We start from the raw sequence: 15920 nt of genomic DNA, 5'->3' as shown, positions 1-15920 counted from the left end.
ACAGAAATCTTTGCCAATGAGAATGTTACCAGCTGGGCTCATCTGTCAGCTCAACAGCAGTTACAAGGCCAGGTGCATTTCATTCTTTATTGGATTCAGCAGTACAAAGGGTTTAAATTTTACCTGGCTACACAAGCCTACAGATGGAGAAACCGGGGTTCAGGGCACAGAGGTGATTTGCTCAGTTAATACTGGGATAGAGCCATGGTTTAAACACCTGATTTGCAAAACTACAAGCAGCTTCTGTGGCAATTACAGGCTGAAGGATATAACGATACAGCAAAACACCTGATTTTAGAATCCTGACAAAATCCACTTTAAAATCAAGAACTTCCTGCCTATCCCTCAAAGGAATACAAACTGAATCACTAGGCTGAAGGAATGAAAGAACTTTCTCTTCTGTCTGTGAATTCTAACTATGCCATTTCAGAGAAAATCATTTGCTCTCCCTTTTTACGGCCGGGACCTTTCTGAGGCAGCTCATCTGGCTGCCGCAAGAGAAGGATTAAGCATCATGACAAATGTCTACATTTCTAGTCCAAGGAATGCTGTTCTATTCTGTCTATACAGAGCCCAAAAGGTGGCTGCCTGGCGTGTTTCCACAGTACCTGCCAGGAAGAGTAGTGCTCGTTTTGCACAGATCACATTTCGCTGCACATTGGACTCTTGTGCGAAGGCCCGGGCCCCCCAAACTATCCATGGCTCTCCTTACAAAACATACAAACACTGGGCACCATCCTGATCTTTCTGCAATATGGGTCAAGTCTGGGACTCTGGCTCAAAGTCACCGATTTTTTTTTTTAATTTTTTTTTTTTTCAACGTTTATTTATTTTTGGGACAGAGAGAGACAGAGCATGAACGGGGGAGGGGCAGAGAGAGAGGGAGACACAGAATCGGAAACAGGCTCCAGGCTCTGAGCCATGAGCCCAGAGCCTGACGCGGGGCTCGAACTCACGGACCGCGAGATCGTGACCTGGCTGAAGTCAGACGCTTAACCGAATGTGCCACCCAGGCGCCCCTCAAAGTCACCGATTTTATTCTGCACCTAATGAGGCCCACCATGTATGAAGGGCCTGCTCAGAGGCAGGAAGCCCATCAGAGGCTTTACATAACAGTATTGCAAACCTTGTACTAGCTCTCTTGTACAAGGGTGACTCAGAGTGAAGTAACTTGCCCAAATTCACATAGGAAAAAGCAGAGTGTCAAACCTAGACCTTCTGATTCCAAAGCCCTTGTTCTTTCCACAACACTTTGGTGGTTTTTATTACTGTTTAGGTTAATCTGTTCTAGAGAAGCTTCTTGGTATCTGGCATCTTCTGACCCTGTAGTTAAGACAGCCGTCCAGGTTAGAAGGAGGTCTGAAGTACGGCAGAATTTTGAAATTGGCATGCAGGCTTTCTCTGGTGAGGAGGGGGCTGTGGAAAGATTTCTGCATGAAAGAAACACAGTCCAGTCCCAGAACAAGATGCCCACCTACAGCAGGATAAGACACTCCCCACAGCTCCAGGCCAACAGGACTTCTGGCCATAAGAAAAATCAGTTGAGAATGGAACATGTTTTATGCTGGGGACTTTGAGTACAGACTAAGTTTTACTTTCTAAACTAGGTAGCGGGTACATGATGTTCACTGTATTATTCTTTACACCTTTCTGTGTTTATTATATACAATATTATATATTTAGCCTTTCTAAGGACTTAGGCTAAATGAAATTAGGTCTCCGGAAAGCTATTTTCATTGGCTAGAAAAAAAGGGAGAGAGAGAGAAAAAAAAAAAGGCTGCAAAACAGAAAAACAGCTCTCGAATTCTATCTGTTAAGGTCTCCTTCTAAGCCTCTGGCTAATACTCTGTACAGAGGTCATGGTCACTCTCAGAGGAAAAGAGTCCAGCCATATCTCCTAACTACTCAATCGGTGGTGGGCAGTGGCACTGGGAACGTGGGCCCCGGCTCAGACCCTGCCTTTTGGTGAGAACCCTGTGACTCCCGCTCACGGACAGGCTGCACGTGCTGGGGTGGCACTGGGCAGCAGCACTTGCCTCTGGTCAGAACCGTGTTGTCTGAACCAAGGGTTCTGCTGGTGGCCCCTTCGCACACGTCTTCTATTCTGCCTGTTGTTTTTATGCATTTCTGCTCCTAAAAGAGAAAAAAAAAAGTTTACATACAAATATGTGTGTGTATGCACTTCTCTGTTTGTTTTAAACAAAAATATTTTTTTAATGTTTTATTTATTTTTGAGAAAGACAGACAAGAGTGAGAGCAGGGGAGGGGCAGAGAGAGGGAGACACAGAATCTGAAACAGCCTCCAGGCTCGGAGCTGTCAGCACAGAGCCCGACGCGGGCCCTGAAGTCACGAACTGTGAGATCATGACATGAGCCACAGTCAGACACTTAATCAACTGAGCCACCCGGGCGCCCGTTTGCCTTTTTTTTTTTTAATGTTTAGTTTTAAGAGAGAGAGTGCATGTGAGCAAGCAGGGGAGGTGCAGACAGAGAGAATCCCAAGCAGGCTCTGCATCATGACCTGAGCTGATATCAAGAGTTGACGCTTAATTGACCACCCAAGGCGCCTTTTTGCTTCTTGATAGTTCCTTCATGCTCAGAGCTAGGCAAAAGGATGGCTCAAAATGGGTTCTCACCAGAGCCAACACACCAAGCCTCGCCTATAAAGGCTGCCTCCTTTATAGGAGATACCGGTAAAATCCCATGCTCCTGAAGCCACTTCTTTGGCTACAGTTCTCCTACCTCACAGTTAACACCTGGCCTGCCAATCTGCCAACCTCTGGTTCCCTGGGTCACTGTGTGAGCTGATGACAGATTCTCACAATTACTTTAGATGGCAGTTGAGGCTGGCATGGAAATTCTTAGGTTATTCTTCTTTCTTTTCTTTACCAGATAACACTAGAGCATATAATTTTTCTTTCAATCCACACACATCCCTATTCATAGAGAACAGTTGACAGTGAACACTTTCTCCTACACAATTCCAGCACTGAGCAGGGAAAACTGTGAAATAACTAAAGGAGAGCTAGTGTGTGGGACTTCTCAACATGCTGTATGCATTCCTGAAGTATGCTAGCTGTTAAGGGGACAGGTGTGCACATGCATTTTTAAAAATAAAAATGAAATAAAAACACTTCTTAATGACACGTATTGCCATATTTCAAGTGACTTTTTCAAATCTTATATAGCCTGAAACCAGCACTTGAATCACAAGTTTCAACACTGGGAATCACAGTAAGAGGTCTTAAAAAGATCAAACTGTGGTACATGGACCAGCTGCTCTGAGTTTCATGCTTTTCCAACACCTGGTGATTCCCCCCACCTCCAACCCATGGGAGACAATGATGACATCTTACCGAATACTTTTTTTTTTTTTTTTTTACTGAATATACTTTAAAACCATATTCAAATGCCATAACAAAAGTAGAAAAACATTTTGAGGGCTGAATGCAGCCAAAGAATAGGCTAGAAATCTATTTGCCTCTATTTTCCAACTTATACTTCTGAGTGGGGAATGCTTATTAGCATCAGAGCACCAAAAGTCTGGACTTCTGGTCTAGTACTTACCCAGACATTTCGCGAATTCTATAACAAAGTCCTCAGTTTGCTTGCTTCAGACAGTCAGTCTGCCTCCCCCACTGGGTCATCCCATAACCCGGATTACTTTCACCAGACGCTCTCCAGTCCTGTATCAGAATGGAGCACTAGTGAAGCAAAGTCTGTAGCCCTGCGGATATGGAGTCATCATAAATGTCTTATTTTGTCTTAAATGTCTTAAATTGTCATCCTCTGCTGGGACAGTATGAATTAACCTAGTTGGAGTCACTCTCGACAACGCAGGGTGTTGCCACTGTCCTCACACTCTTCCCACTTTCTTCCGGCCCTTTCTTGCTAGCATAGGTCCCCGCCTCACAGAGAAGAGAGATGTGGCCAGGAACGAACACCCCAACTTCTCTCCCTTCCTTCCACAAACATCTGCCTTTCATACCTCTAACGGTTTTCTCTCTGGCCTTGGAGAAACAGGCATCCCTGGGCCTCTTCCTGGCAAACCCACGCCACCTGGCTGATGCTCACATTCCTCAGACTCTGCAGCCACCCGTTCCCACGCATGTTCAATCAATTTCCCGTCCTTCTCTCGGCTTACGAACATGGCCAGGTTTTTCATTTGTATGAGCTCCCTCTCCGACCCAAAAGGAAGAGGAGTATTCTGAGCACGTGGTCTATGTGCACACATCCCACCTGTTGGTCTCCCAGTCATTCCTCAGCCCACTACAGTCAGGCCGCCTCCCTCACCTTTCTGCCGAAACGCTCCTGTGAGGTCCTACTTGCCAAAGCCAGTGGTCTCTTTTTAGTCCATTCCTACCACATGTGATGCCATGAAGCTTCACTCTTTCTTTGGCTTCTGGAATATCTTTCTCTTGGTTTTCCTCTTGTCAAATTCAGCCTTTTCTGGTTTCCCCATAAGTGCGTTTTCTACTGTTCTGTCCTAGATCCTCTTCTTTTCATACTTCTATCATCTCACCTGCCAACATAGATTCATCTCCAAGCCCTAACACCCCTCCTGGGCATCCACTTCTTCCACCACCACCACCTCCTCCTTCCAAACTGACAGCAGACTCAATAGGCTCAGAGCCCATGATCTCTCCCTAGCTCCCCCTCTGCTTTTACCTATCCTTTTTTCCCTTCTCTGTAAATAATACCACTACCGCCACCTTCACCTCTGTTCAACAGTGCAACAACTTTATTCATCTTCCTAAGCAACCCATTTTCATGGCTCCTGGACACCACACATATGGGTCTCCCTAAGGATCAATTTCCCTAATCTTCATTTAAGAATAAAGTTGTATTTACTAACTAGTTAAGTTACAAGCTAAGAGGCATTGTGCAGACAAAGGGAAACAGGTAGGACTAGTGTTAAGAACATTGATGAGAAGAGGGGCGCCTGGGTGGTTCAGTTGGTTAAGCATTCAACTTTGGCTCAGGTCATGATCTCGCTCGCGGTTCATGAGTTTGAGTCCCAAGTTGGGCTCTTGCTGACAGCTCAGAGTCTGGAGCTGCTTCAGATTCTGTGTCTCCCTCTCTCTGCCCTTCCCCTGCTCACACTCTCTCTTCTTTCTCTCTCAAAAATAAACATTAAAAAAAAAAAAAAAAACAGAAGAAAAAGATGCCATACTGACATAAAAGGATAAAAATTTCTGTAGACTGCACATTCTATACATAAAATAATGCATGACTCCAGTGAAGAACACAGTAATGGTTAAGTCAAAGGCTTCAGATCAGGAGGCAGGAGCATGGCCTACCTGCAACCTTATTCTCAAAAGAAGGGCACAAAATGACGAGGACACAGTGAATAATAACTAGTGAGTGCTGATTTTGGAATCTTTCTACACCATCACCTCACACAAACACAGGTTCAGGCACTGCAACAGAATGAGAGGCTGACAACATCAACCAATCTGATAAGCAACAACAAGCCAAAGTCATTTTATTTTTTTCAAGTTCATTTATTTATTTTGGGTGGGGGGTGGGGGGGAGGGAAGGGCAGAGAGAAAGAGTGAGAATCCCAAGCAGGCTCCACACTGTCAGCATGGCGCCCAACGCTGGGCTCGATCTCACAAACTGTGAGATGATGACCTGAGCTGAAATCAAGAGTTGGATGCTTAACTGACTGAGCCACCCAGGGGCCCCAAGCCAAAGTCATTTTAAAAAGTCACAACAAATAGAAGTAGACTAAACACAAAGTATTACAGTATGGTGAAAAGGGATCGTTTTGTACTTTTAAGAAGCCTATTTCAGGGGTGGGGAGAGTCTTCCCGAATACAGATCTAGTTCACTCTCAGCATCCACTTTATGCATTACACTTGTCCTTATCACTCTGTACCAAACTTTGTACTCCCATCTCATGTTAAATGTGATGTGAATTTTCTAAGCAAAGATCCTGCCTTGTTCCTTCCTCTGTTCCTAGCACCCATGACCTAGTTGGTTCTCAGTAAATGTTCACTGAACTAAACAAACACCAAAAACAACCCTGCAACTACTTTAAAATCCCAGGTAGCCCCTTTCTGCTCTAGGCACTTTCATTTGCTATTCAACACAGATTTACAGAGAACCCACTGAGCCCTGGGGAGCAGGCAGAGAGAAACTGTGGTTTCCATTCTCAAGACACTAGTTGATCACTAGGGACGTAGATGTATGAACCGGTTCCCGCAGTGCCTCATAAGTGAAGACTCAGGTCTCTCCAGGTGTAGCAAAAAAGAAGAGAGTCATTGCTCTGAGTGGAAGGGCTAGAGGGGAGAGACAGTCTGAGTTGTGGTTGGAGTGTCAGGCAAGGGGGTGAGGGGCCTGCAGCAAGCAGTTTGCTATGGCCAGAGCCTAAAGTACAAGTGGTTGAGGGAGGAGGCTGGAAAGGCAGGCAGGGCCAGCCCATGAGGTCTCTGCTATGATTAGACATCCATGTTGGAAAGGGCACGATACAGGCAGCACAGAGAATAAGCTGGAAGTTAAGGACTGCTTTAGCAAACCAGATGAGATGAACTCACCGGCTATGGAAGTGACACTTGGAACAGAGGATCTTGAATTTAGACAGACTCAGGTGAATTTCATGTGACAGGTGGAGACAGAGGAGTGAGGAACCAGTAAGTGACTAACTGGTAGGGTCCTGACCTGGGAGACCAAGAATAAAGGAAGAAGAGCAGTTTGCAGGAGAGAAGACAATGAGACTCGTTTTGTACACACCAAATTCAAGATGCCTGCAGAACAGAGGCAGGCAGCTGTAAAAAGCGTCTGGGAATCCAGAGAGGAAACGAGGCTAAAGATACAGATTTGAGAGTCATCAACATGTGAGGACACAGACTGAGATAAATGTAGATCCAAAGCAAAATATACAGTGAAGATCTGAATTCAAAATTAGAGATAATTTTATTGGATAGTAATAGAAAATTCACATTTATCAGTTTTTAGATCAGTGTTTCTTAACTGAGGACAATTTTATTTACCAGGGGACTTTTGGCAATGTCTGGAGACAGTTTTGTTTGTCACAACTTGGGGGGAGGGGCAGTGATGGAGGTGGATGACATTGCCAGTTAGTGAGAAGAAGTCAGAGATGCTGTTAACCATCTTACAATACACAGGATAGTCCCCTACAATGAATTAACCCAGCTCCAAATAGAGCTGAAGTAGAGAAACTTTTTTTTTTTTTTTTTAAGGCTGGTTGTTTTGTTTTGTGAGACTGAGCATGAGCAGGGGAGGGGCAGAGAGAGGAGAGAGAAAATCCCAAGCAGGCTCATGCTGTCAGCACAGAACCCCGTGTGGAGCTTGAACCTACTGTGAGATCATGACCTGAGCCGAAATCAAGAGTCGGATGCCTGTATGACTGAGCCACCCAAGTGTCCCGAGAAACTATTCTTGATAGAAGTGCTCACCAACAATTTGCTAGATGAAAATGCTGAATCCCAGCTTCTTTGCAGCTGCTTTGCCAGACAGGCATTAAGCAAGATGTGTTGTGGAAGGCTGGGCTTGGCTCTGCCCTTCAGAGAATCTTATAAGTACTTGAAGAAGAAAAATAATTTCTTTTTAAAATATTAATATTAAATATTAATATTATTTTTTTAAACATCTATTTATTTTTGAGAGAGAGAGGGCAGGGGAAGAGCAGAGAAGAGAGGGAGACACAGAATCTGAACCAGGCTCCAGGCTCTGCACTGACAACAGAAAGCCCGATGTGGGGCTTGAACCCATGGACCGTGAGATCATGACTTGAGCTGAAGTCAGATACTTAACTGACCGAGCCACTCAGGCGCCCCCCTTTAAAAATTTTTTTAAATGTTTTATTTGTTTTTGAGAAAGAGACAGAGCCCGAGCCAGGGGGAGGAGCAGAGAGAGAGGGAGACACAGAATCTGAAGCAGGCTCCAGGCTCTGAGCTGTCAGCAGAGCCCGACTGCAGGGCTCGAACTCATGAACTGTGAGATCATGGCCTGAGCCGAAGTTGGATGCTTAACCAGCTGAGCCACCCAGGCGCCCCAAGAAAAATAATTTCTAAGAGACCATTATTCTGTTAGAACAACGTTAATTTCAAAGAAACATGATTTAATTTTGGAAAGTGATTGGGCAATACTTACCAAAATTATGATATGAATATACCTTATGACACAGACACACAAATCCTCAACAAAATGCTAGCAAATCAAATCCAGAAGCATATAAAAAGGATTATACATGATGAGCAAGCAGGATTTATCCCAGGAATATAAGTTTGATTCAACATAGGAAAATCAATCATGTAATACAGCATATTAACAGAATAAATGGAGGGGAAAACTCCATGTGATTATCTCAATAGATGCAGAATGCCTCTCATGATTAAAAACTAGGAATAGAAACGTTATAACTTCCTCAACTTGATATAGGGCATCCACAAAATACCCAAAGCTGGGGTGCCTGGCTGGCTCAGTCATTAGGGCACGGGATTCTTGATCTCAGGGTTGTGAGTTCAAGCCCCACATGGGTGTGGAGCCTACTTAACACAAACACCCAAAGCTAACATCATACTTCATGGTGAAAAGAGTGCAAGTTTTCCCCGAAGATAAGGAACAAGACAAGGATGTCCATTCTCACCATTTCTATTCAACAATGTACTGGAAGTTCTAGTCAGGGGCAATTCGGCAAGAAAAAGAAATAAAAGGCATCCAAGCAGGAAAAGAAGTAAAACTATTTCTATTTGCAGATGACATGATCTTATGTAAAAAAAAAAAAAAAAAAAAATCCTAAAGACTACACAAAAAAAACTATTAGGGGTGAAAAATGAGTTAAGCAAGTTTGCAAGATACAAGATATTAAAAAAAAAGGAGTTGTAATCCCATACTAGCAAAAAACAATCTGAAAATTGAAATTAAAGAAAACAATTCCACTTACAATAATATCAAAAAGAATACTTAGAAATACATATAATAAGGTTAAGTGTATAACTTGTACATTGAAACTATAAAACACTCAAAGAAATTAAAGAGGATCTAAATAAATGGAAAAACATCCATGTCATGAATTGGAAGACCCTGAGATTAATAAGAGTCTCATGCTCTAGTGACTAATCCAGCCATGCATCCCCCAACTGATTTCTGAAAAAGGTGCCAAGACTATTCAATGAGGGAAAGAATAATCTTTTCAACTGCTATGACTGCTGGATATTCACCTGCAAAAGAATGAATTTGGATCTCTATTTCACATCATACATAAAAATTAACTCTAATGGATTCAATATTTAAAACTATAAAACTCTGAAGAAAATAAAGGTATAAATCATCATGATCATGGAATAATGGTTTCCTAGATACAACACCTGAAGCATAAGAAAAAAATAAATTGGACTTCATCAAAATCAAAACCTTTGGTGCAAAGGGCACTATTAAGTGAACCCCCCCACCCCAACCAAAGTAATAAGACAACTCACAAAATGGAAGAAAATTATTTTTAAATCATATATTTGATAAGGATCTAGCTATCCAGAATATATAAACAACTTAAGAGGAAAAATAACCCAATGAAATAATGAGCAAAAAAATTAGACATACAAATGGCCACATGAAAAGATGTTCAACATCATTAGTCACTAAGTAGATGGAAATCAAAACCACTTAGCACTTCATGCTTATCAGGATGGCTACAATAAAAAAAAAACACAACAGGTAACTACAAGTATTGGTGAGGATGTGGAGAAACCTCAAACATTGCTGGTGGAAAGCAAAATGCTGCAGCCACTTTGGAAAAATAGTCTGGGAGTTTGTCAAAAGTTTCAACCGTTACCACATGACTCAGCAAAACCCAGCAGAAATGAAAACCTATATCTATGCAAAAATTTGGACGGTAACATTCACAGCAGTATTTGTTAACTGTCCCAAAGTAGAAACAACCCAAATCTCATTCAACTGATGAACAGATAAACAAAATACACCACATCCACAGGACAGAGTTCAACCATGAAAAGAGTGAGGTATGGATGCCTGCTACAATGTGGATGAACCTCGAAAACATTAAGTGAAAGAAGCCGGACAGAAAAGGTCACATATTGTATGAATCAACGTATAGGAAATCTCCAGAATAGGCAAATCCAGATACAAAGAGAAGGGAGGAGAGAGGGGAAGGAAGAGGTGGTTTCCAGGGGGCCTGGAGTAGGGGAAGAGAAGGCAGAGAATGGGGAGTGACTCACTGGTACAAAGATTTCCTCCCTCACAAGGTTCTTTATAAAAGAAGCTTCTTGAGGAGTCTATTTTTCTGTTATGAGTAATTGCTTTTCTCAGTCATCCCAGGTTAGTTGAGAAAGACTTTGATTACATTGTTTTATATTTTTAGGAATAAGAGTCACTGTTACACCCTTTATCTAGGTGCTGACTTAGTAAATTTTTATAGAATTTTAAATGATGGGTGTCTTGGTGGCTCAGTTGGTTAAGTGACTGACTCTTGATTTCAGCTCAGGTCATGACCTCACGGTTATGAGATTGAGCCCCCAGTTGGGCTCTGCACTGCTGGTGTGGAGTCTGCTTGGGATTCTTTTTCTCTACCCCCCCCTTCTGAGCGCTCTCTCTCAAAATAAACATTAAAAAACAAAAACAAGAATTTTAAATGATTTATGATGTTCCATGTGTACCTGTTTATGTTTTCATAGGCAACATTCCACCAAATTATTAGCTTTGGTAACAAAAGCTATGGTATCATATATAATACTTTACTATGACAGCAGTTTTGTTTGTTTTAAAACCAGAATCAGGTTGAATGTGACTTTCATTTAAATTCAAATTTATGCCTGTGCATTTGTAAAACACTGATACATTAGTGTCATATTTCCTTTATTCTGTTTGGTTACACACCTATTGAAAGGTAAATATACAGAGTGAATGATGAGACTTCATGTTTCAGTAAGTTTAAAAAAAAAACTTGGTCTTTTTACTTAATGTTTCATGAGATAGAATTTTTTTTTTTAATTTTTTTTTTAACATTTATTTTTGAGACAGAGAGAGACAGAGCATGAACGGGGGAGGGGCAGACAGAGGGGGGGACACAGAATCGGAAGCAGGCTCCAGGCTCTGAGCCATCAGCCCAGAGCCCGACGCGGGGCTCGAACTCACGGACCGCGAGATCGTGACCTGGCTGAAGTCGGACGCTTAACCGACTGAGCCACCCAGGCGCCCCGAGATAGAATTTTTTAATCAGAACAACTAGATAGGATCCTTTTCTGGAGTCGACCTAAAAGAAGCTAACTGGAATTGGTAGATCTTTTGGTTTCTGTTATCTACTTAGTACAGCACTCTTGACTAGGAACAGTGCAATATGAAACACTTTGAAATCCATAATCTTAAAAAAAAAAAAAAAAAAGAGGAAGGTAATGATACAAAAAAAACCCACTCATTATCACAAGGTAAGAGGTTAAAATGACTGGGGGTATGTAATATTTTTTATTTAAAAAAAAAAATTTTTTTTTTTTTTCAACGTTTATTTATTTTTGGGACAGAGAGAGACAGAGCATGAACGGGGGAGGGGCAGAGAGAGAGGGAGACACAGAATCGGAAACAGGCTCCAGGCTCTGAGCCATCAGCCCAGAGCCCGACGCGGGGCTCGAACTCACGGACCGCGAGATCGTGACCTGGCTGAAGTCGGACGCTTAACCGACTGCGCCACCCAGGCGCCCCAATGTAATATTTTTTAAAACCTCCATTTTAGGTCAGCACAAACTTAATTTTCCCCCCTATTTCCAGCAGCATTTCATTCTGAGGTTTAACATGGCAGGCCAGTATAAAGTTTTACAGTTCAGTATAGCAGACCCCCCAGGCCCACGGTTTCACTTCCCCCAGCTTTGGTTATCCTCCATCAGATCCAGAAGCAGAGGATCTTCCTCTGGTTAGATCTTCAGGAGATCAGTAACAGCCTATTGTGTCACAACGCCTACATGTTGATTCATCTCGCAGGCATTTTATCATCACATCATCACAAAAAGGATGAATACCGTAAAATAAGAAATTTTCCGACAGACCATGTTCACATTAACTTTGATCACAGTACACTGTTGTAATTGTTCACTTTATCATTAGTTGTTGTTCACCTCTTACTATGCCTAATTTAGGAACTAAACTTTATCACAGGTATGTATGTATAGGAAAAACAGTATATACAGGTTTCAGTACCATCCATGGTTTCAGGCATCCCCTGGGGGTGTTGGAATGGGTCCCCCCAGACAAGGGGTACTATTGTAATCCTAGATTCTGAGTCATTTTAAGATAAAAATGGAAAAAAGTGGAAGAAAATTAATTTTCTTCTTCTGTAACATTTCAAATCATCTGCTTGTTGATCCTCTCTTAGTCAACAGGTAGATACCTGTCCCCTTCCAAATACACTTAGCTGACAGCAATCTCTGAAGAGGAACTCTTAATCTGCTGTCAGCGAGCACTATAAACCCCAACACATAAAACCAGAAATAGACAGGACCACCTAACTCATGCTCTGAAACCTACTGTTTTTCTTTATTATACTTTCTTGAGGCACTGATGAAGATGTTTTGCAGTGACCAGAACATTGCAACCGCCAGGCCAGCAAAGTCCTGACAGCAACAGAATGCTGAAGACCACATCCCAAACATTCCCTCCCCGGGCCACGATCACTTGCTATACACATACCCACCCACCGTGATCACATCCTGTCTGCTCTTTTGCACACACCCTCCTGAACCTCTCCCTATAAAACTACAGGTGTCCATCTTGCAGGCTGGGACGTCAGTTAAGGCTGGAGCCTGCCACCTCCTCTGGTTGCCGGCACTGGAAATAAAATTCTCCCTTTTTTTCCAAACCCTTGTCTCTTATTACCGGCTTCTCTTGCCATGAGTTTATCCCAGTTAGTTCCGAAACAGTGTTGGCAAACCTACTCAGGAGGTGTGCTTTTGATTTGCCAAGCTCCCTTGGGATTCCCAGGGATGGAGCAGTTGGCCTCACAGGGAACCAAAGCTGCCCTCTTAGTTTCCTGAGGTACTGGCTGAGACAGGTCGTTGGGTTATGTTCTCACATTATCTAAATGAGGTGGATAATCTGGTGGATACCTAGAACTTCTGAAAAACCTATAAATCTTCCTCATTAACCTTTGCCGTATTTTGGTAGGCAGCAGTGTATACCTGTAATGCTTTGAGGTGAAATAGAATTCAGTAGTGATAGAACTGAAATACAGTCTTGGTATCCTTGACTTTTTGCTTTTCAGAACTGCCAATAGGTTTCTCCAGATGAAAGCTGTTTGGATAGCACCCACTCTAGCTGTCTGTAATTGGGTTCTGCCTGTGAAACAACATACCCAACAGATGGTTTTGCGGACTTGTCCTTTCTAATTCCGCTTAGCTTCCCCATTCCCTGCTGTTAACAGTTGCTGTAAAGTCATCTCATTTCATTTTTGCCTTGGCTGCATAAGCTTTCAAAGGTTCACCTCCTTTGGCTCCAAGTCCGAATCTCCACTTGTGGATAATCCAGAAGTTGGGCAAGTTCCTGAGTTTTTCGGGCCCTGCTTCAAAATCTAGGGTCTCTGTAGAGGCCTGATGGAGGATCTCACCCGGAGGTCGGCTTTGCCTCACAGTCAGGCAGTTCTCTCCAAAGGAGCGGCCAAGATTTGGCACAGCTCTCCAAAAGGCCTATGGCTGGAATATCCCAGTTTTCCTGATAACCGGCACTCCCCCTCCCCCAAGACAGCTCCCGCTCGACTCCATACCATGTGGGATCAACTCCACACATGTGGGATTGTGGGGCTGCCCCGGGCCTCTACTCTTCCTGCACACTGGGAGCAGGCATGATTCTCCTTGCTCCAGCCCAGGGCTAAAATTCAGCATGGGGTACAGGCTCCATCTCCCCCACCGGAGACCTCAAGGTTGGGAGGCCTTGGCAGCTGGGCCTCAGCATTCGGCCTGGAGCCCAACAAGGCCCCTTTGAGGCGCCTGGGCTGCATGGGGCCAAGGTTTCTTTCTGGGGTGATGAAAATGTTCTGCAATAAGATCATGGGGATAGTCGCACCACCTTCTAAATATACTACAAAACCGACCCAGCTGTACCCTTTAAAATGGTGGGATTTTATGGTATGTGAATTATATCTCAAAAACAAAGATTTACTACGCATCAGTATAATATTTAAAAGTGAGAAACATCCTAAAACTCTAACAGGGTAATTAAGGTTATGGAGACTCTGGATTGTAATGTGGAAAATGCTAATGCTGAAAGGTTTGTAAAGCAGAATACAAAATGGCCTCTACTAGGAGCTTGCCAAGCCCACCTTGAGTTGTTTTTTTTTTTTTAAACTATTTTACCAATGAGGAAACTGAGGCTTAGGCTAAAGTATCTGACCCAGCAGGACACACTGAGTGGTGGAAAAGGAATCCCACCCCCGCTGGTCAGGCCCCTGGGCTTGGTCACCCACAGAACACCACTCCAATTCTAATTTCCATTGTTATTTAAAGCCAGACTTTGGGGTTTTGGAATTTTGTTTCCCCCAGGAAGTTGTCCCGGTTTTCTTTCCTGCTTGCTGTTTGGTTCACAGGACAAGGTGTGTAGACTACCCCACGCCTACCTGGGGGAAAAGGGGTATCACTGAGGTCAACGGGGGGCGGGGTGCGATGAGGCTTCCAGGACCCTGAGAACAGGGAAAGGTGGCTCTCCCGCTAACACACAACTCGGTGCGGAGGTTAGCTCCGAAAGCTTGGGTTCAACCCGGGGCTCCACCATTCACTAGTTCAGTAGTCAGCCTGGGCGAGCGAAACCGCACTAGGCCTCTTACTGCGTCTGACAAAGGTAGTCCTGCCCACCTCACTGGGCTGGTGGGGGTGGAAACTTACTTAAGGCTTGGAAAATAGCCGGCACGGTGCCTAGCACTCCGTAAGCGCTCAGCGTGCACACAACCTCAACTTTCAGGAAAACCGCCACCAAGGGTCCGCGGTCCAACCTAGTGGCAGGTGTCGGGCGCCACCTTCAGCAACAGCGCTTAAAAAAAAAAACGCTCCTTCGCGACCGACGCAGAGCGGCGACACTCGCGGCCCCCCCCCCCCCAACCCGGTGTTCAGAGCAGAAGAACCTACCAGACGAGACGAGCCCAGCTGTGCCCGCCCACGAAGCCCGCGCACTGTAGTTCGCCGGCCCAGCCCCCCACCCACCCACGCCTCGGTCGGGCCGGCGTTCCACGTGCTCGGCTGCTCCCCGCCCCTTTCTCCGGCCTTCCCCCGCGGCCCATCCCATCCCGAGCTCTGTGAGGGGAGCAGCAGCGGCCCCCGGACCGACGCCAAAGGTCACGCTCGTCGGCAGACACTTACTTCTTAGAGCGTCCCTTCTGGATCTCTCTCGGGCCCAGGACCGGCACCAGTACGGGCTAAGCGTGGAAGGACCCGGAAAGACCCAGGTATAGCGTCCGCCACTTAGTGGCGTCCGTTTTTGTGTTGTCGCAGCGGATAGGACTAGGCGGCCGCCCCTTCCTTCTTATTGGACGTGGCTTCTGACTGTCTACGCCAATAGGGTGGATCTTGGAGGGGGCGGAGATTGGGGGGTTCGGCTTCGCCCAGGCCTGGCGTAGAGGCCGCGTGTCTGCCGGCGAGCCTGGGGCGGGGCCGGACGCGTTTGGGGCGGGGCCGAGCAGGGTAGGAGGGTGAGTTCTGACCCCGGAAGTTCCGAGGCGGCATCCTCGGAGTAGGTGGGTACCTAACCCAGCCACGGGTACCTTGTCTCTCAGAAGCTGATGGTCCAGCCCGGAGAAATCTCTCGCCGCTCGAGACTACTACCTTCAAAGCTGAGACTTGGGGAGGAGGAAAGATTTTGTTGAGGGAAGGGGAAGGGAGTCTCTTAGATGAGGGAGAAAAAGGAACGGATGGTGACTTCTTGGGCAGTGACCTCAGGTGGCTGAGGCTGCTGTTCCTAGATGGCTC

General features: G+C 44.7%; 1 protein-coding gene across 4 annotated transcripts in view; it reads right to left on the bottom strand.

Moving 5' to 3' along the window:
* The window catches only part of DCAF4 (DDB1 and CUL4 associated factor 4), a 32694-nt gene extending 17234 nt beyond the window's left edge, over positions 1-15460 (bottom strand). The window contains exons 1-3 of one of the 4 annotated variants that reach the window (XM_045451453.1): positions 15315-15460; positions 7422-7547; positions 2037-2133 (exon numbers count right to left, since the gene is read on the bottom strand). In XM_045451453.1, the coding sequence (XP_045307409.1) occupies positions 2037-2125 (89 nt within the window). In that variant the 5' untranslated portion in view covers positions 2126-2133; positions 7422-7547; positions 15315-15460. Of the gene's footprint in view, positions 1-2036; positions 2134-7421; positions 7548-15083; positions 15176-15314 lie in introns of those variants that run through there. The other 3 variants (XM_045451452.1, XM_045451454.1, XM_045451451.1) reach the window with 3 other exon arrangements.
* Between the last annotated feature and the right edge of the window lie 460 nt (positions 15461-15920).

The sequence above is a fragment of the Leopardus geoffroyi genome, chromosome B3, assembly GCF_018350155.1.
Source record: "Leopardus geoffroyi isolate Oge1 chromosome B3, O.geoffroyi_Oge1_pat1.0, whole genome shotgun sequence".
NCBI classification, from domain to species: domain Eukaryota; kingdom Metazoa; phylum Chordata; class Mammalia; order Carnivora; family Felidae; genus Leopardus; species Leopardus geoffroyi.
Note: the sequence above shows the minus strand (reverse complement) of the source record. Positions and strands in the feature narration are given on the sequence as shown.